The sequence below is a fragment of the Carassius carassius genome, chromosome 9 (genome assembly GCF_963082965.1).
Source record: "Carassius carassius chromosome 9, fCarCar2.1, whole genome shotgun sequence".
Classification (NCBI taxonomy): domain Eukaryota; kingdom Metazoa; phylum Chordata; class Actinopteri; order Cypriniformes; family Cyprinidae; genus Carassius; species Carassius carassius.
Window position 1 is genome coordinate 10275316 of NC_081763.1, and position 22287 is coordinate 10297602.

The 22287-nt window shown below is 36.6% G+C and overlaps 1 protein-coding gene across 3 annotated transcripts in view; it reads left to right on the forward strand.

Moving 5' to 3' along the window:
- LOC132148906 (protein shisa-9-like) overlaps window positions 1-22287 on the forward strand; it is a 58206-nt gene that overhangs the window by 17845 nt on the left and 18074 nt on the right. For all 3 annotated transcript variants that reach the window (XR_009434978.1, XM_059557694.1, XM_059557695.1), the window contains exon 2: window positions 14971-15086. Coding sequence is in view for 2 of the 3 variants with exons in the window: in XM_059557694.1 (XP_059413677.1) it covers window positions 14971-15086 (116 nt within the window). In the remaining variant the exon portion in view is untranslated. The remainder of the gene's footprint in view (window positions 1-14970; window positions 15087-22287) is intronic.

The window sequence follows — 22287 nt, forward strand, 5'->3', positions numbered from 1 at the left end:
ATGAAATTAATAGTATTATAAATTAAACTTGTTTTTCTGTTTGAATAAGTTTTTAAAATGTAATTTATTTCTGTGATGATAAAGCTGAATTTTCAGCATCATTACTTCAGTTTCTTCAGTGTCACATGATCCTTTAGAAATCATTCTAATATGCTTAATTGGTACTCAAGAAAAATTTCTTATTATTACCAATGTTAAAAACACACACATACTCACTGGCCACTTTATTAGGTACACCTTGCTAGCACCGGGTTGGACCCCATTTTACCTTCAGAACTGCCTTAATTCTTCGTGGCATAGATTCAACAAGGTGTTGGAAACATTCCTCAGAGAATTTAGTCCATATTGTCATGAAAGCATCACTCAGTTGTTGCAGATTTGTCGGCTGCACATCCATGATGTGAATCTCCTGTTGTACCACATCCCAAAGCTGCTCTATTGGATTGAGATCTGGTGACTTTAGAGGCCATTTGAATAAAGTGAACTCATTGTCATGTTCAAGAAACCAGTCAAAGATGATTTGAGCTTTGTGACATGGTGCATTATCCTGCTGGAAGTCATAAAGTTATGAACATTGTCAGCAACAATACTCAGGTAGGCTGTGGTGTTTACACGATGCTCAGTTGGTCCTAAGGGGCTCAAAGTGTGCCAAGAAAATATCTCCCACACCATTACACCACCACCACCAGCCTGAACCGTTGAGACAAGGCAGGGTGGATCCATGCTTTCATGTTCTTTATGCCAAATTCTGACCCTACCATCTGAATGTCTCAGCCAAAATTTGACTCATCAGACCAGGCCATGTATTTCCAATCTTCTATCGTCCAATTTTGGAGAGCCTTTGTGAATTGTAGCCTCCGTTTCCTGTTCTTAGCTGACAGGAGTGGCACCCGGTGTGGTCTTCTGCTGCTGTAGCCCATCTGTTTCAGGGTACGACAAGTTGTGCGTTTTTTTTTTCTCTGGCATGTGGTGTTATATCTTTCACTTGGATGTTATAAGTTGCACTAAGTAAATACAGCTGGATAAAACAAAAACCGTGTCCCTTTATATTTCAGGTTACAAAGCAACAAAATGTGATATTTTTAAGGGGGTGATTCTTTTCTATACCCACTGCATTTGTTTAATTTAAACAATCCCATTTTTTCAATTTCATGAAGGGTGCCAATACGTCTTTAGCTGCCTTTAGACTTCATTAATCTGCATTAATCTGTCAGTAGACTGTTGAGAGAGAGTGTGAGAAAGCAAGCGAGAGAGAATTGCCTTAGGGATTGACGTCTTGCTAGTACAGCTTCAGTCTGTTCCTTATTCTGATTGTTACATGAATTTGTTTTGTGTTTACATGTGAGAGGTGAGGCGTTTAAGGGTGAGATGTTTCTCTTCTTTTTTATCATGTGATATACAAATGTCTTAGGCCAGAAACATACTTAATGCAAGTATTTGATCACAAACACTAGATCCACAAGCTTGATTTTACATGCAAGTATGATGCACCAATAAAAGAATTCTGGCCAATAGTTAGGCTACTTTAATGTTATGATCAATGACCAAAAAATGTGTGAGATAGCGAGACTTTGAGGACTTAAAGTGTCAGTCAAAGAATGTTAGTTTGCAGTGTGTGTGTATGTGAATATGTATGAATTGCATGGCATTTTAGTATATTTCAGTTTTGCAGACCTGATAAGAGCTGACAAGTGAAGCTAAACATAGCTAAACAGCATGTACAACACAGGGAGCGAGAAAGACAAACACATAAATGCAAATTTTATGCAGTGCATGTGGTCTTTTGATTTATATTGGGTATGTGTGCAGGTCATTATTCAGTAGCAGTGATACCATGTAAGTGACATGTGGTCATGTGATCAATGGAGGTCACTTCGATGCTGGGATGTAGATTTAGATATTCTGGATTTCACAGAGATCCAATCAATAGCCGTGAACTGTTAGTAGGTCGACAGCCAGTCCTCCGTCCTCCATTCAGTACAGATGCAGCTGCAATGTGGAAAACAGAGATAGAGATATCATAGAAGGTGCATCTCATAAAGATGTCCTTGTCATTCTTGACCTCCTAAAACAAACAATTAAGAAACACACACACACACACACACACACACACACACACACACACACACACACACACACACACACACATATATATATATATATATATATTTGTAGATCATGGCAGTGTGTCTAGTGTTTAATTCCTCCTGGGTTTTCAATCCTCCAAACTCAGCACAGTCCTTCAGGCTGTTTTGACTATGTATGTTTTATTTCTCTCTAACTGATTGACCCAACAACACCATTACACTGCTGTGTGTTTAACAAGAAACAACACTTGCTTTTTTGTTTTGTTTACTTATTCGTTGTATTGATTACATAAATTAAAACATTGTGAGTTTTGGGAATAACATCTTAAATTTCCATAGTCAAGTGAGCCCTAATTAGATCAACAGTCCTAGATACATAAATGTGTGAGCTTTTAGATTGCAAAAGAAAAAATATAAAAGGCATACATTTTTTAATAACGGTAATTCATTTTAATATTTAAAATGTTTATAAAGCACATTCTATTTTATAGCTGTATAGTGTACAGATTATTTGTTAATTTTAAAGTCAATAAGCAGTAATAAAACAAATTAAAAATAAATATTGTATATCAGTAATTGGGCCTTTAAACATAAAAACTGTTACATTTAATTGTTGTCTATAAAAAGCTGTAGTGTGTGTGTGTGTGTGTTAAGTGCTGTCAAATGCTTTATCGTGATTAATATAGTATTGTTTACATAATATATGTTTGCATATATTATGCACTGTGTATATTTATTATATGTATATAAATACACAAACATGTAAAGCATGTAAATATTTAATGTTTTGTTTATACTGTATATAAAATATTTGTATTTATATGTTTATATTTATTTAAATATTTTTAAACGATATACATGTATGTTTGTATATTTTTATATACACAATAAATATGCACGCACACATATTATGTAAACAAAAAAGTTTATTTTGGATGTGATTAATAGTGATCATCTGACAGCACTAATATGTGTTTGGGTGTGTGTGTGTGTGTATGGTATTATATACACAATGTGTTACTATAACTATAACTGTAGCTATTTGTAACTTTGTCTATACCACACACACATACATATAAACCTCTGCCAAATTCTTTTTAACATATATATAAAAAAATATAATAACATTCATTTATGCATAATTTTTCTAGCCTGGAAAGCAATTTTAAGACCAACTTTATCACAGCAACATTAGAGTTTGTCTAGCTATCATACTACACCAAAGACCGTTAGAATGACAACATACCTCGCCTTGTGCATACATCAAATTCAGTTTTATTTATAGTATGCCACATCTGCTGAAAAATCTACTGTATTTTGCTAAAAGCAATTCATCTCTGACCACATGTGCTTGACTTCCAGCAGTGTGATGGGGTGTCTAGAGTGTAATCACATCAAATAAAAACACATTCGATCTGTTCCCTGCGGTCTGGGTGTCTTTGATGTTGCAATCCACGTTCTGTGGTGTGAATCATCCGACTTTGGTTGTGTATTTCTGTGTTTGATGACTTAGCATCGATTCAATTGTTTTAAGAATGCATATCTACACACAAGCTTTACTTTGAAGCATATGTTCACAAGCTGGGTGTGGGTGTTTGTGTGTGTGTGTGTGTGTGTGTGTGTTTGAAGCACCGCAGTGACGTCAGTCATTCAGCTTTGCCCTGAAGCCTCATCTGTTCTGGAAAGTGCTATGTGTATGTGTATGTGTGTTTGCATTCCCAGTGACATTTGCATGAGTGTATGTGTATGTGTGTTTGCATTCCCTGTGACATTTGCATGAGTGTGTGTGTGTAGTGGAATGGGGGAAGACTTTTGTGATGTTTTCATTCAGATAATGATGAGAGATTAAATAAAGGAATCTGATACAAGGTATAGATTTACATGGCCAGCAAATCTGACCGCACTAAAGCAGCAATCTGAATAACAAACTAGTGTGTAAGTGTCATTGTGTAAGTGTAAATGTGGTTTTGGTTTACGTTCACGTTTTGTGCTACCCTGTTCTGTGTAAAGGACTTTTCTGTTGAAGTGTATTTTCTGTTCCCCTTTGTTTCTATAGCTATGTTTCCATCCACCTATTTTTATACCCATTTTGGATTATCGCATAAAAAATGCTGGATGGAAATGCCAAGATGTGCATAAATGTGCAAAGAAAACTTATGCGCACAACTGAGTAGGATGAACTTTTTATCCTATAAGAAGAAATTAGCATAAATTACGATGGAAACACATTTACCGAAATAAATTCCACCATGCTCATTGAAAAAGTCATGTGACTTTGCGCTATGAGACAGGATAACTTGACTAACCAGCGAATCAATCTCATTCACAGCATCTATATGTTGTTTTGGTAGTTCTGAAATGCCTGAGGAAAGTCTGTCATTCAATTATTTCTGTATAATTACTGTCTTACATGACCGTGTTCTCAAACAGCAGGCATGCACAAATGACCGCATTTATTGTGTTATGACTGCTCTCTCTGAAGCACAAGTAATTTATTACATATGAAAATTATTAGTCTATATTCAGTGGCTTCTCCCAGTTTTCTTAGAGATATTTAGAGCCAGTTTACCAGGAAGTAACGATTTTGTTCTCTTTGACTCGTTGGATTGAAACGGTGTTATATTCGCAAATGTTTTATGCAATATTCCAGTTTTGCGCATAAGTTAAATTTGCATATTTAGATGGAAACATAGCTTATGTTCACTTCTAGGGTTTAGTTTAATAATAATAGTATGTGAAAACAATGCTTCTAGCAAGCTCGATATTTCACATTGTTGCGTTCTAAAGTGTCTGAATGCAATCCATAATTCATTAGTTAAACTGTTGACATGTTTATACTGTAGCTAGCAAGAATGCATGCTAAATACACCATACAGCAGGACTGCACTTGCAATGCGGGGGCCAAGCGTTTGTATGGAGACTTAATTCCACCACATAATGTACATATTTTTATCCTTTTATCATATTTTTATCAATTAAATTTGTATCTTGCACTTCGGTTTAATAAAAAAGTACATATAAAATTGTTGCACATCGCTTTTTTTTATGCTTGGTGTGCTTTTATATCATGCAGATAAGAGTATAAATGGAATAGAGCTTCTTACTGTGTAAACGACTATCTATTATAAGATAGTTTGCAGTTCTTTTAAACCCCGGTTGCTGACACACAGAGACGGACAGATGCACACACATGCTCACACACATAAAAATACACCTCCTTCTGTGTTTTGGGACTGTACTTGGCAGCTGTCAGATTCATTATAATTCGAGAAGGGGATCATGGATAGAAAGGGATCCATCCTTAAGAAGAATAATGAAAAGAGACTACAAACGACTGCATTCATGTGCAGATAACAGAAGAAAGACAGACATAAAGATGAAAACAGACCTATGATCATGACATTTGGGTGACTTGTGCTGTTTGTTGAACTGTGAGCGTGTGTATGGGTGTTTGAGATGCCTGTGCCAGTCCCAATAGGTGATCTATATCAGTTCATCCCCCAAAATGTCCACACAAACAAACATCCTCAGGGACAGAACTGTGCGTGTACAGGTGCATCTTAATAAATTAGAATGTCATGGAAAAGTTAATTTATTTCAGTAATTTAACTCAAATTGTGAAACTTGTGTATTAAATAAATTCAATGCACACAGACTGAAGTAGTTTAAGTCTTTGGTACGATTAATTGTGGTGATTTTTGGCTCCCTTTTAACAAAAACCCACCAATTCACGATCTCAACAAATTAGAATACTTCATAAGACCAAAAAAAAAAATCTGAATTTTTGGCCTTCTGGAAAGTATGTTAATTTACAATACATGTACTCAATACTTGGTAGGAGCTCCTTTTGCTTTAATTACTGCCTCAATTCAGCGTGGCATGGAGGTGATCAGTTTGTGGCACTGCTGAGGTGGTCTGGAAGCCCAGGTTTCTTTGACAGTGGCCTTCAGCTCATCTGCATTGTTTGGTCTCTTGTTTCTCATCTTCCTCTTGACAATACCCCATAGATTCTCTCTGGGGTTCAGGTCTGGTGAGTTTGCCGGCCTGTCAAGCACCCCAACACCATGGTCATTTAACCAACTTCTGGTGCTTTTGGCAGTGTGGGCACATGCCAAATCCTGCTGGAAAATTAAATCAGCATCTTCAAAAAGCTGGTCAGCAGAAGGAAGCATGAGGTGCTCCAAACTTTCTTGGTAAACGGGTGCAGTGACTTTGGTTTTCAAAAAACACAATGGACCAACACCAGCAGATGACACAGAACGCCAAATCATCACAGACTGTGGAAACTTAACACTGGACTTCAAGCAACTTGGTCTATGAGCTTCTCCACCCTTCCTCCAGACTAGGACCTTGGTTTCCAAATGAAATACAAAACTTGCTCTCATCTGAAAAAAAGGACTTTGGCCTCTGATGTTGTCTGTGGTTTAGTAGTGGCTTAAAAAGAGGAATACAACAACTGTAGCCTTGACACGTTTGTATGCCTTGGCCCCAGCCTCAATGTATTCCTTGTGAAGTTCACTCAAATTCTTGAATCGATTTTGCTTGACAATCCTCGTAAGGCTGCGGTTCTCTCGGTTGGTTGTGCATCTTTTTCCTTCCACTCAACTTTCTGTTAACATACTTGGATACAGCACTCTGTGAACTCCCAGCTTTTTTGGCAATGAATGTTTGTGGCTTACCCTGCTTGTGAAGGGTGTCAATGATTGTCTTCTGGACAACTGTCAGATCAGCAGTCTTCCCCATGATTGTGTAGCCTAGCGAACCAAACTGAGAGACCATTCTGAAGGCTCAGGAAACCTTTGCAGGTGTTTTGAGTTGATTAGCTGATTGGCATGACATCATATTCTAATTTGTTGAGATGTGAATTGGTGGGTTTTTGTTAAATGTGAGCAAAAATCATCACAATTAAAAGAACCAAACTAAACTAAACTTAAACTACTTCAGTCTGTGTGCATTGAATTAATTAAATACAAAAGTTTTACAATTTGAGTTGAATTACCGAAATTAATTTTTCCATGACATTCTAATTTATTGACATGCACCTGCAATTTCATTACCTTGGGGTTTGAGATGGTGTTCATGAATAGTCTGACCAAGTGTTTTCAGGGTGTTTCGCAGCTGGGCAGCTTGCAGAAGACAGGAAAGGGAAAAACTCCAATTGTGATTGTGTCTCTATGTAAAGAATATCAAGGAAAAATCACGGATATAGTTGGTTGTGTTAATTAAGGCAAGCATATTTAGAACATTTCTAAGCAATCAGACATATGATTTTGACATTAATGGACAAAATTGGTGAAAACATCACATATACATGCCTCTTCTAAATTCTTTTTAACGTTTGAGGGTTGAAATTGAGGTTTGACAATTTTTTTAAATTTTCCCACAATGCTCTTGTCTCAAATAAGCAGCAAGTCTATAAATTTCCAGGAGCCAGCAGAGAGAATCTGCTGCTGTCAGGCATTGAGTTTCAACAGAAAATCAGTCAGGAGGGGAAGGTTGTCTTTATTGCTTTTCTGTTACCTATGAAATTTTCCCTTCTCACCCATAGATTACTAAAACTAATATCTGAATGATTTTATATTCAAGCAGACAACCTTGAACAAGACCATTAGAAATCATGTAAAACAACAAGGGGGAATTAAAAAGTATTTTTATGCATATTAGCATGCAAAGACACACACACACACAGTCACTGGTTTGCTGCTAAACATATCTGAGGCTCTTTGTAGTGTGTCAGGAACATCAGGGCCAAATATTTCCCCTACTGTGATATCGCTAATGCACCAGAAACACACACATTTCCACACACGCACAAACATACACATACAGTCTCTCACTGAAGCAGCATTAGCCCTGTGGCTAACCGGGCCACTTTAAACCATCTGCCTCACCAGATTCAACTAACTGATGCAAAGCCAGATTAAAAACAAAACTCTCTGCTAAAATGTATTTTAAAGTTATGGATGATTTAAATTTGACTGTTAATAAAGTGGTTGTTACCAAGCTAACAAGAATGAGAGAAAGAATCTGCTGAAAGAATAGCTGGTTTACTTGAGCTTAAATGATCAGCTGTGTTTCATGCTGGTTTTTACATGGCCAGATATGGAAGCCTGTTTTTGTCCAACAGAATAATAAAAGAACAAAGGTAATTGCAACCTTATCTTACACTTCAGATTTTTTTTTCTTCATAATTCTAAGTTTATATCCCACAAATCCATTTTTTTAAAGCAAATCTTAGAAAAGTCAGAACTGTGAGAAACTTAGCATTGCGAGATATAAAGTAAGAATTGTGAGAGATCGAAAAGTCACATTTTATTTAATTTTTTTCCGTGGCAGAAACAAAATAAACACAGCTGCGAGGTGTGAACTTTGAATTCTGAGAAACAAGGTCAGAATTCTGTGATGTAAACTCTGTGATGTGAACTGTGAGGAACAATGTCTCAATATGAGACACAATTTCCATTATTATTATTATGTTGGCTTGGCAAAGCCAACATACTGTTATGCTATTTAAAATTCTCCTTCTTATTATTTTTCTGAGACTAAAAATTCTAAACGCTTCTCCTCCTAGGGCTTCTCCTCGGCAGACACCTGCGGGATAGAGCGGTGGTGTGTGCTATATCTTTTCAGAGTGATCAGACTTAAAGTTTTTTTTTTAATTAATTTTTAAATGTTTAATACATTACCCATAGACTTACATTGTCTGAGAAAAATCGCGCCCCTACAGTTGCAATACCCGTTCTAAGGTTTCATTTCACTTTTAAATCGGTCAATACAAGTAAATAATACAATTTCCCTCAAACTGACAAGCTAAACCAACATATCTGATTATTACAGGGGTCAGGGCTCATTAATAATTGATTTCTGGGCAGAGAGCAGTCAGAAAGACGAGAGAAGAATGGCTGGTCAGCTCAGGCATTGTCTCCACGGAGCTCACAACGAGCGAATTTATTCTTATTTAAGATCTTTTTAAATTAAATTATATCGGCGATTGCACGCAATCTACCCGTTAGAACACACCAAGAGCTAAATTCAGATGTTTCTGAACTGTTTAAAGTAATAACATGATATATTCGCGGCAGCCAACTGGCCGCGAGCTCGCGATGTATTCTCTGAACACTTGAAGTCCACATAGAGAATTTACAGCCTTTCACATTAAAACATTGCAGCGAAATGGCACAAAACAATTAGAAGAATATATTATACACATGAAAATGAGTGTTTATATGTGCTTGTGAGATTTTCTCTGTCAGGCTGAAGGTCACAGCGATTGATCGGCGCTGCACAACAAAGCAGGGAACTACACTGCGACCAAAATGGTCACATATGCATCACTGATTATTTTTGTACCTACTTATGTGTTATGCTATGATTTAATATGAGCATTTATTAAAACAGAAATGTGTATTTTAAGAATACTTTTTATAACGTGCTCCGAGCATTCAACATATCAAGTTGGCTTGAGCCCCGCGATGCGGGAAAGCTGAACTGAGCAGCTGGTGACTCGCGCTGTGTTCGGTCTGCACGAGAGAGAGAGAGCCGCGTCTCACGAAGAGCAACCGAGCTCTCCTTCAGGACGTTCACGTCCTCCTGCACCTGAACGAACAAATACAAATCGCAGTTTAAATAAACAGAAAAAAAGAGCGAAAAGCGAAAGAGCTCAATTCAGCACCGCGGTGTTCTGGTGTTCAGGGAGCAAGCAGAGAAAAGTCTTCTTGCTTATGTACCGACAGCAAATAAATACAAACTATGTCGAAATACCCGACAGAAAGTCACATAGATTGATTGGCGCTGCACAAAATGGTAAAGTCATTTATATATTTTTTAAGAGCTTCTTAAAATACAATAGGGAAAAAAAGTCACATGACAGCCGCGTTTCGGGGCAAGATCGGACAAATAAATACACATTTCATTCACACTGACAAGCTAAACCAACATATGTTATTATTACCTGGTCAGATCTCATTAATAAATTATGTCTCTGGCCAAAGAACCGACAGAAAGACGAGAGAGAAATGAACGCTTCATCAGCCAGCCCAGTTATCACTACGAGATAAGAATAAAAGCATTTTTATATTTTTTAAGAGCTTCCAAAAATAATATCACAGCGAATGCACTAATCCACCCATTAGAACACAACAAGAGCAGATTTCAGGTGTTTTTGAGCTGTTTATGTGTGCTAAATGAAATATAATTTGACAGCGTGATACAGCTTATGAATACTGGAAGGAAAAAAAGTCACGACAGCCTTTTAAAAACCCTCTGGAGTCGATTAACGCATACACGCGTTTTGAGTCATTTTCTCCTGATATGGCCGAAAATTACTTAAACTACACCTTCAGTTTTAATCGTACAGATAAGAGCAATAAATCAATCGAATCTGTAAAGGGTCTACTTTTTTTTGGATACAAACATAATAACAACAAAACTTTGTGCACTTATAAAATAAAGATAACAAACAAGGTGTGCTGTCTGCAGCCTTTGTCTGCGCTGATCTTCATTTACAAACACGTCATTAAAATGAACTGTAACCCCATGAATACTCAACGAAGAGACATGAGAGAGATATCTATAGAAAGCTTGACATGTCTACTTTTAAACTAAACAAGTGCTGCCGAACAAATATTCTGTGATGACGTAATCCATATCAAAACAACGCGATGTCCTTATTTCACGTCTCCCTTCATTATATCTAATGTGTATGGAAGGCCAAGAGGGTCAAATATGGAAGGCCAAGAGGGTCAAATACACGTGAATTTTAACGCGTCAACAACACGTTAAATACGTGTATTTCAAGTGTAGACAACACGTGAAAAATCAGCACGTATTTAACGTGTATTTCACATGTTAAATACACGTTAAATACACGTGCAATACATGTGAAGTACGCATTAGAAATCAGTTTGAATGGGTCAATGTCATTGGCTGCTGAGGACTTCGGTCAAACCACTTCTTTGAGCTTATAGGGATGTGCCATTCATAGACAGGCAACCACCATTTAACATGCTATAGATCAGCTTATTCAGCCTTATTATTTAGTCTTTTTTCTTTTCTTTTTTGTATAGCCTATAGAAATAATATATTTAAGTTTCAGTTTTATGAAATATTTATTTTTTTATAAATATAAATTAAAATTTTGTGGTGATAGTATAAAGTTTATAAAAGGTACAGTATTTTGTAATGAAACAGGACTTTTTGTTTAGCTCTTGACTCGCCGAAGTATACTATATATAGTGTCCCTTCTTTAATTTTTCAGTACTGTGTGATAACCTAAATATGTTGTCAGTACTATTAAAATAAGATCAAATTGAATGGTATTTAGGACATTATAGTATTTGCATGACTTATTTCGCATTCAGCTAGACAACCCTGTCCTAGCTGTTATCATAGCCTAGGCTTTTTATTAAAAAGGAAAACAGCAAGGGACCATGGAAAACGACTGTTGCAGGTGTATTTTTTTATGGTATTATTATTTATTTTTTTGGCAGCGGGGCAACTCAAGAATGTTGGGCACACAAGTACTGTGGCTCTTTTGCCCCATGGTTCAAGATGGCCAAGCCAACATCAAAGTTAGTTCACTAACTTTTAATTCTAGTTATTATTATTATTATTATTATTTTATTATTATTCCATGGTGGAAACAGGCTTCCATAAAAAGATGCATCATAACCATAACTAAATTATTTTAATTATCAATGAAGTCATTTGAGATGAAAGAAATAAAGATCACTGTTCTTCTTTGATGACAGGTTAATTAGCTGAAATGCATCCTATCGGAGGTTAATCATTAATCAGTCTGTATACTGTACAACATAAGCAATCTTACAGCTTACACTTGGACACCCTGAAGCAAAAAGTGAATTTGAACCGTTGCATGCTAGTCTAAATGCATAACTCGCACTGTTTATAAAGCATTGCAGTATCAACATACACATGATGCAATATCCTAAAATGGGATAGTGAATTAAAAAGCATTATTAATTCACAACACAGTAACTTTAGCACACTATATGCTATTAGTATCCCGACTAGAAGAGATTGGACTTTGAATTGCATGGTTTTACAATATGTTGATGTGCTACAGTTTTATTTTTATTATTTGAATAAAAAGCATTTTTTGTTTATTAAAATTATATCCCATTCCTTGTAGAGTAAATTGGACTAGATGATGATCATTCATTTATTATAAATGTATAATATATACATATTGGCAGTTACTACATTGATTAGGAGGTAGTCTAGCATATAGGCCTACAAGTTCTTGTCAAAGTACCCCCAACCAAAGTGAGTTTAGGAGCCAGTTGGGGGCACTTAAGACTGATTTGTTATGCCTGCAGTTAGTATTTCCACCTGTGATTAACACTGGAGTGTCTTGATAGGAATTTTGCTGAAAAGTAACAGCTAAATTAAAGACCACATGTTTCTGTAATGAAAAGGGAACATGCTGAGAAAATCAACAAGATTGGAAATCTCTCACATAATTTCTTCTCATACACACTCACGCAATCCAATCCAGCATATTAACGATCATTATCTATCAATAAAAGGCTAAATGCTGGTTGATTGTTGCTCTGTTCTGAAGTATAAAAACTGGCCGTAGGTGAAACAGATTGAGCCGTTTAAAGTATTTATTTGTGAGACAGAACAGCAAGAGAGCAGAGTTATTCTTGGTGAACACAGCTGGGAGCAGATGAATGGAGAATGTGTGTAGATGTTTCTCAGATTGCATGTATACAAGCTCTGTGCATCCTTACATGTGATCACGACATAAGACACATTCTCCTGAGCGCAACCGTGAAAAGACTAACATGTGATTTGAGATGCATTTAAAGATCATGTTGCCACATTCCTACAACCTTGAGCCACCAGAGATCAAAGTGTTAGGTCTAGCACAGTGCAAATTTAAGATCAATAACAGATTTGTCCGTTTAATCAATTGTCTTGTCAGGTTTTGTTGTAAATGCACATTTCCAACTAAATTTCCCACTGGAAATCTGCATTAAATTCTTCACTAAGAACAAACTGTGCCCACTGATTACTGCCTCTTTTCCGCATCACAACTCTTTTTAATAATTTAATTGGTTAAAAAGAACATACATTTTAGTTAACCAATTTTGTAGTTGGAAGAGAATTTTCTAAACTGACATTAATGTTTAATTACTTTGCAGTTTGTGGAATTTCTCATAAATATGTGGAATTGATTAAATAAAACCACTGTTGCCTGAGGTCAAAGTATCTGTCTGTCTGCACATTTGAGTTGGGGAATAGATTTGAAATATTTAATAGTTTTTTTAACCATATCAGAACATATCAGATATTTAAAAGTATTTTTGTCTCATTTTTTAAAATAGTAATTTTGGGTTTTCATGAGCTGTATGCCAAAATCATCAGTATTAAAACAATAAAAGACCTGAAATATTTCAGTTGGTGTGCAATGAATCTAAAATATATGAAAGTTTAATTTTTATCATTACATTATGGAAAATAATGAACTTTTATCACAATATGCTAATTTTTTTAGAAGGACCTGTATATATATATATTAGTTTTTGAAACATATATATAAAATCAGCTTTTTAATTATGATTTCTTAAAAAAAAAAAAAGTAATAAAATAAAATAGGCTGTTTAGATAACCTGATTGTTTGAACCCTTTACCTTCACAATCACCTGAGTGTTAAATAAGCTATCTTCAGGTCCACCAACGGTTTAGATATTAAGTGGCTTGCTAGAGGAACAGGAAGTTTGTAGTAGTTTGTTGACAGACATCGTCCTGTGTGGCCTATATTGGTTTCGAGGAGACACAAGCACTTACAGGGCACCACATCAGTCAAGCACACAGCAGAGAGCTGACCGGAGCTGAGTGCTTCATTCTCCTGGTCGTTATCATGAAAGCGTCAGACTCCTCTTGTATGCCTTAGCACAGCATTCCTGGCAGCTTTTGCTTTAGAAATGTCCTAGGGTTTCGTCCTGTCCTGAATTTCAGCCTGTGGAATGGAGAATGTTGAGACAATGATGTCACAAGGGAAATAACCGAACCTTGAAGCCGAGCAGAATTATTTTGAATTGCACTCGAGTCAGGGCACACTTGGACTTCTTGTGCAGCTACACAGTTTTAATGCAACCACTGAAGCACTTGTCGGTAGGGGATGGATGAATTGAGAGGGTTGGTTGGTGGGTAAGTATTAGCGAGACATGATAGCAGCCCTGAGAGTTTAGAGATGGCTCAGTACTGGACGATTGGTGAAGGTTACGGGCACTGGAGCTCCCAGTGAGGGCTTTGGATGGATTCTGAAGGTGAGAAATGGAGTTAGTGAACAAAGGAAGAGACAGAGCCAAGGATGGTTGGGGCAGTTTTTGAAACATTGTTTGAAAGCAAAAATACAGAAGAAGTACATTTTAGTATTGTTTCAGGTCACTACTGTGTTGATAGTGAATGTGTTGCAGAAAGGCTAGAAACCGCTCTGTTTACTTACAGTAATGTGATCAGCTGTAATCGCTTTCAAATTAGGATTTTATCATTTTAATTGACAGTGAAAAGTGTTTGCCTCAATTTCAGTTTGCAGTCTTTGCCGTTTTTAATCACTTTGCTGCATAATTTAAACATTTATTTACAGAAAATTGTTAAAATACTTTGCAATGTCCCAATTCTTTAAAGAAAGGAATCTTTACTAAATTCGCAGAAATTTCAAGTTCATTCCTTTCCTCAACACACTTAATGCCAGGTATGCAAGGCTTGAAGACAAACGACTTGAATTAGTGAGACGTGACTTGGACCGAATGCAAAACACTGGCCTGGGCTCATATCTGGTTTATATCACTCACCCTTATTTGCCAAGTGCCCTGTTGAGAAACTGATGGCATACAAATCCTTCTCTTTTTAGGGCCCTGACGGAACTGCTGAAACAGCCAGGCGAGCCTGGGGGTGTGGAAAGAGGAGGAGGTCACCACCCTATGGGATCCAACGGCATCTCTGGCAGGTCAATGCGCACCAACAACGGTGAGTCAGAGACTCTGCTGACTGTATAATGAATGTCAAGGAAAATAAAATGAATGTCAGACATTTAATGGTGGGGTAAAAAGGAGTCTTGATGGGCTGCTTGCATTTGGTTTTAACCAGGAAAATATTTATGGCCACCTTGTTTTAAGTATGAAGTCATTTAATTTTGATCAGTTTTGCAGAAAACAAGACTTGCATTTGAGTCACTTGGTTATGTTCTTTTGTCATTTTTATTAGTTTTTAAAAATACCTTTTCTCATTATTATTATTATTTTTTTACTTTGCAGTATAAAATACCACTACCCTTAACTCCAAATATAAACTGCGCAATGCAACTCATTCTGAAATGTGCTACGGGGCATGAATTGTTCCTCGAATTTAGTCTTGATGAGGAGAGGTGTACTTTTATGCAATCAGACTTTCGCCTGCAAGAAAAAGGACCGTCTGTTATATAACTTAAAGTGCTTTTCTCCCCCAGAACCTCCTGGCAATCACACATCCACATCTTTAATCATGGCAATGACTTTTATTTTTGTAATTCTGTTTAAAGCCACTAGAGGTGCAGCCATTACAACTGAAAGCCTTAAGATGACTTTGGTTTGCTTGAATAAATTGCAAAATTACGTGTGTGTGTGTGTGTGTGTTTATTATTATTATTATTAGCCATGTCATCATTCAGTACATTCCCATTTTCTTTGCAGTCAAAACTAAAGTTCTTGCATGATCACAACCTTTTAAATGTTTCACAGATACACATCAGCTGCCACGGTTATATACAAAATCTCATCAAACAAACACACTGAGGTTTAAAGGCCATCAACTTTTGATTCTGTCGTGGTAATGAACTGAAATGAGGGAGTAATTAAATTTGCGGATATGAGAGGTCCAACTGCTGCTCCCTCTTGGAAGAGGAAGTGGTTTAACGAAGCAACTGTGCTAATTAAGGTATAATTAAGTAACTTCAGCCAAGACCTGCTGATCAAGAACACACTGTCCTGAGAATTAGGGACCCATTTATCTCTCCATCTCACACACGCACTTCATCACAGGTGTGAGTTTTCCTTAGAAGTGTGAGAATTTCCACTGTGCCAGGTTTTCTGCTCGTACTTCTGTCTTTTTCCTTTTCTAAATCCACCTCAAGAGTTTAATTAAGTGCTCATCAAACCAGCTTGAGCACGCTAAGGGACACAAGGGTCTAAGAACAATCCATCTGCATATATACACATACAGCTGAAGTCGTGACCGGTAGAACCACATCAACACAGGTGGTCCGGAAGGAGGGATGGATGGATGAATAGGTTTGAGAGGAGGAGGAAGAACGGAAATAGGTGATGAAGATGGAGTGTGATGTTGAACTTGATGAGAAGAGTGTTTTTCAAATAGGGTTCTGTAGTCCTGCTAAAACTTAGACCTAAATAAATAGAATTATACTTCACAAAAAGCACAAACATTAATTCAGTTCCTTGACTAATATAATCTTAACATTAATGCAAGGATCAATTTTGTTGACATGAATGTGTGATTAAGTCTTATTTCGGTTCATGAGATTAGCATAGCGGTTTCTATTAAATAAAACAGCAGAAACTAAATCATGAAATCAGAAATAAAATTATGTATTAAGAAAATAAATAATATATACAGTACAGTAAAAGAATATAAAATAGCAATATAAAATATAAAATGGTATAAAAGTATTAACGTTATGCTGTTATCAGATGAAAAAAAAGTAATTAAAAAAATTATTTTATATTAATTTATTTTATAATTATTTTTTTTTAATTTATTTTTTTACATAAAACTGTAGGTAGTTATTGATGTAGTTGGTGGTTTCCCCTCCTTTTATAAGTGTAAAGTGGTCTACAATCTTTGTTGGAGTACACCACCTGAAAAAGTTTGAGAACCACTTTCCACAGGAAGGAAAATAAGATTTAAGGAATCAAGAAACCCAGATGAGAGAACCTGGCAGAGAAAAATAGAAGGAAAATAAGACAGAGATTGAATGAATAAATAGTAAGAGAGATGGGAGGGGAGGAAAAAGACCTAAGGGGAGGAATAAAGAAAGAGCGATTGAGACAAGAGGAAAGATGAATGAGTGTGGGAGCAGCTGTGATAGTGGGTGTGATAGGCTGTCAAAAGAAAGGAGAATTAGAGTGATGTTTAGAGACTAAAATGAGAACTGAATGAAAGAACTGTCTCTTTCATCCCAGCTCAACAAATCCTGGGGTCTTGACCTTTTGCACACGTGTATACTTTAAATAAGCATCATTATTATGTTCATATTTCCAATTATATTTGTTTTAGTGATGTTTACAACAGTCAGGATCACAATTTAATCATAGCTAAGGTGAATATAAACACAAAGCAATAAACTCAGTCACGTAGCTCAGCCCACATTGTTCTTGCTGTGGACATTAATAATATCATGCAGCTTATTGTCATTATGCCCTGACAATTACACACAAACACCCTAGCATAATGATAGCAAGTTTTGCAGCCATACAAAACAACTTTACATTCTTACAAATAAAGGTTTTCTAAACAACCATAAAGCAATAAAATAAAATTAAATTAAAATAAACAGCACTAAAAGTGGTTCATTGGCTTGTAATTGTAGGGGAAACACTTTAAAGTCAAATGGTGTCATGTAGAGCCATAAAAGGAACCCCATTCTTCTCAGATTTTAGATCTGTTACTCCTCTCTCATAGGATTGCTATAAATGGGAATTTGCTACAATGGCAAAAGCTGTATTGAATCCCTTTTATGCTTAGAGAACCTTTAAAGACCTATAGCACCTTAACCAACCCCAAAGAACTGCTGAAGAACCATATTGGGCTTAACAGATTCTTTATATGGTAGCAGTGCTAAATAACTCCTCAACAATCCTAAAGAACTGCTGAAGAATCAGAATTACAGGTTATTAATTGAACATTTTGATTTTAAACTCTAAGTCCTAGTTTTATAGTCAGGGGTTAGACTAATGGCGCTTTTCCACTGCATGGTATGGCATGGTGCAGTTTGCTTTTGTTGGGGGGGGGGGTTCAACTGTGTATAGTACCTGGTAACTGGTACTTTTTTCAGTACCGCCTCGGCTGAGGTTCCAAGCGAGTCATACTATTACCAAAATGTGAGTTGCTGGAGAGAATTGCCACTACCTGCGTCATTGAACTTGCGACATGATACACTACTGTAGACAACAAGGATCGAATGCAACAGTTTCGAACGAGCGCACCTTTTTTTAAACAACAAAATAATTGCTGCTTCATGGTTTGTTGAATAAGTACAGACGTTCCTCTCAATGATTGCTGAGGAGCTGATCCAGCAAGAACTTGATGGGATGACAAGGAATGAAAAAGTTTTTCAGGAGGTCGCTCAGCATGGCAGTAGAGGCGGCACAACTATAAAAACATTGAACATTGAACAGTGAAGAAATTCATAAAGTCATTACTATTTAATGTTGGTGGAATATTTGAATCAGGTGGCGTCTGGTATTTGTTAATTTAGCCACTGTGCTAAATAAAAACCTTGGATTGTTTTGGTTATTTTCCATGAGTTTGTGTATATGCTCTGCCCAAGCAGTTTTTAGAGCCTGTCTATACCTGGACATACTGTTTTTCCATGCAATTCTAAAAAATTCCAAGTCAGTTTTTCTCCATTTGCGTTCAAGACTACGAGTTTCTTTCTTGAGAGAGTGAGTATTACTGTTATACCATGGCACAGTACGTTTTTCTCTAACCTTTTTCTAATTTGATGGGGGCAACAGTTTCTAATGTATTAGAGAAAATAGTGCCCATGTTGTCAGTCATTTCGTCTAATTCATGTGTATTTTTGGGTACAAATAGCAGTTGAGATAGATCAGGCAGGTTATTTGCGAATCTTTCTTTGGTGGCTGGAACAATAGTTCTGCCCAGACGGTAACGCTGAGACATATAGTTAAAGGCAGGGTAGGTAAAAAATGTATAAACAACTTTCTTCCAAATTTGTTTAATCTTTCGAGTGACTCTAGACCGTTTAATCTGTATTAAACACAGCTCATTATTTCCATTCGGGACTAAACATAGGATTGGCTTAGGCGACTGTCACTCTCTCGCAACCATGGCAACCACCCTTTTGCCACACATGACCTGCCCACTTGCGCGCGCACGTTTGATTTGAGGAATTCAAGAAGCACGGATCCTAGGAATACCAAAACAATGACAGAGAAACAGCAAGCAAAATTCACAGTACCGGCCTATGCAGTTAGTGAAGGCAAACCAGGCAAAAAAAGGAAGACAGTAACAGTACAAGAAAAGGCAATGAACAAAAAGTCTTTGGATTAACAAAGAAATAAAATGCGAGTTAATATCGGCGTGGCTTTCCAGCGATGGCGAGAACTGAGGGAACTCAAGGGGCTGAAAAGTGACTCCTTGATGGCTTTATTTCTGCTGGACAGGTAAATCTTTCTTTTTGTATTTTGATCATACATATTTTTTTGTTTATTTTTTCATGAATCATGTGTCATTAGCACACGTAGCTGCGTAATATAGCTAACATAACATTACTTAGCGAGCCGTAGTAGAGACGATAAATAATCTATAGGAGCCCAGAAGGGAGGGGGTGGAGTGAATGGAAATAATGAGCTTTCTTTAAAACAGTCGTGAGAGGTCTACAGACACTCGATTTTTATACTTTCTTTTTTAGAGTACTTACATTTTTAATTATGTATTGATATATAAATAAAGTTTAAACAAATTTGGACATTTTTTACCTACCCTGCCTTTAATATCAATTATACGCAGCATGCACGATACAAGGAAATGGTCTGTAATATCATCACTTTGAGGTACAATATCTATAGCAGTAAGATCGATTCCATGAGATATAATTAAATCTAGGGTATGATTAAAACGATGAGTGGGCCCGGGCTAACTGAGACTTGTTATAGCACTTGTATATCATTGCTCTTTTGTTGTTTTTGATTGCTTCCACTGTCCTCATTTGTAAGTTGCCTTGGATAAAAGCGTCTGCTAAATGACTAAATGTAAATGTAAAGACAAATACAAAACCACAGCAAATTGACTTCATTTTAAACTACATGTTTAAAAAAATGAGTGCGTGTGTGTGATTGACAGCCTGCTTGTGACTGGTGGAGAGATGTTCATGTTCATCTTTGCTGTTTGGCCAAGAAATCAAACACCTCTGGAAACACCTTCAGGCAAAAACACTTCATTTCTTTCACCTGCTCTGGAGAGACACATCTCTTACGCAGACAACTTTACTGCTGATATAAGCATGCTTTTACTGCATTTCTAAAGCTGCAGACCTTACCGATCTAACTGAGTGCAAAATGCTTCATACACTATGTGCAGCTAATGAGTGCAACAGCATGATATGTCACACTGTTTGCATTTGATGAGACATTGTGTTGTTCGTGTGCATGTAAGAGAAAAAGGCTGTGCCATATGTGCCAATCATGTTCTTGGCAGACAGCATGTGTGTGTGTGTGTGTGTTTGTGTGTGTGTGTGTGTGTGTGTGTGTGTGTGTCTGTGTGTATGGGTGGGATTGAGGCGGGTTGTATGACAGACCACCCATGAAAAACACATCCATCACATCAATATCTGTGTGTGCTGAGGATGACGTTAGTGTCCATATGTCTGGGAGTATATTTTTATCAGTGCTTTTACTGTAATCGCAGTCTAGCACTGGTGGTATGAAAAATGTTTCATTAATATGAAGTTCAATAAGACAGAAAGGTTTTCTGTTGGCAAAATGTATAAATAATAAATTACTTAAAATTAAAGAGTAAATAAAATAAAAGGTAAATATGACGAAAGTGTGAAGTCTAATACATTTATAAACGTCTATAATAGTTAACTGATGCTTTGGTTTAATTGTTTTTAATTAAAAAAAATGTTGAGTTGAATAATTTTGATTGCAGCTGTACGCACATACACACACACACACACACACACACACACACACGCAAACGTTTATTAATCGGAATTTATTTGTAACATTATAAATGTCTTAACTGTAGCTTTTTGATGATAAGTTGCTGAAAATTCAACTTTGCTATCACAGGAATAAATTACATTATACAATATATTCAATAAAAAAAGTTATTACATGGCTCTGTGGAATACTTGATTCTGATTGGTCAGCCGCGACATTCTGAGGTATGTTATCTCTGGATAACAACCTGTAAAAGCTAATAACACAGGCTCAGCAGTCTGCACTGTACTCTATTTTTTTCTTGGTGGATGCTTTGCGTTTGTTTAGCTTATAAAATATTAAATCTCGATTCAAAATGGTGTACAAGTGTTTAATTATGTCATCCTGGTATCGTGGACTCGCTATGTTTTGTACAAACGCAGCTGCTGCCATTTTGCTACAATTGTTTTGTACGCTGTAATGGATTATAAGAGAACTAACAAACATTTTCGTCTTTATTCTTTTAATGCCTTAATTTTGTGGTGAAATGTTGTGTAATACATAATTTGACTGCACCGTTTTCCTTAAATGTCCATTTAGTTTGAATTTGCCGCTTGCTCACAACTGCTTGTCTTCACGGAAGGGTTGCTTTAAAAAATTTCAACTCAAATCACTATTTTGCCTGTAATAAGCGTGATAATGTACATCCAGCCGGTTTTTCTCGCAGAATAAACTGCTTCGGGCTGATACAAGATCCTGATCCTGATCACCTGTGTCAGGGTTTATTACGCGAGAACAACCGACTGGATGTACATTATCCCTTATTTATTGTACATCGTTATATTTTATAATATGACTGCTTCTACTGTATTTTTACTGTATCAAATAACCACAGCCTTTGAGAACCTTTTTAAATAATAATACTATATAAAATTACTATTCTACTATTACTGGTCTTTTGGACAGCAGATATTCCAGATACAGATTTAATATTTTTCATTTATGCCCTTGAGAATCTGCAACAATTTGACTGGCTAGACATTTACTGTGCTTACATCATGTTTGTAAAGTGTAATGTAGTGGAAGTCTGATCACACCCTTCTTACCAACCGCTTTCACTGCCCTTCCGCTGACAGAGCATTCATTTCATAGCTGACATGTCTTCATAACAGGGTTCAACTGATCTGAGGCCTGTTGCAACGCTCACTGATCTGCGCTCTTCTGATGTTGCCACAGAACGGAGGTGATTTTTGCACTGAGCCTGAAACTAAACTGGCTACAGAACCAGTAAT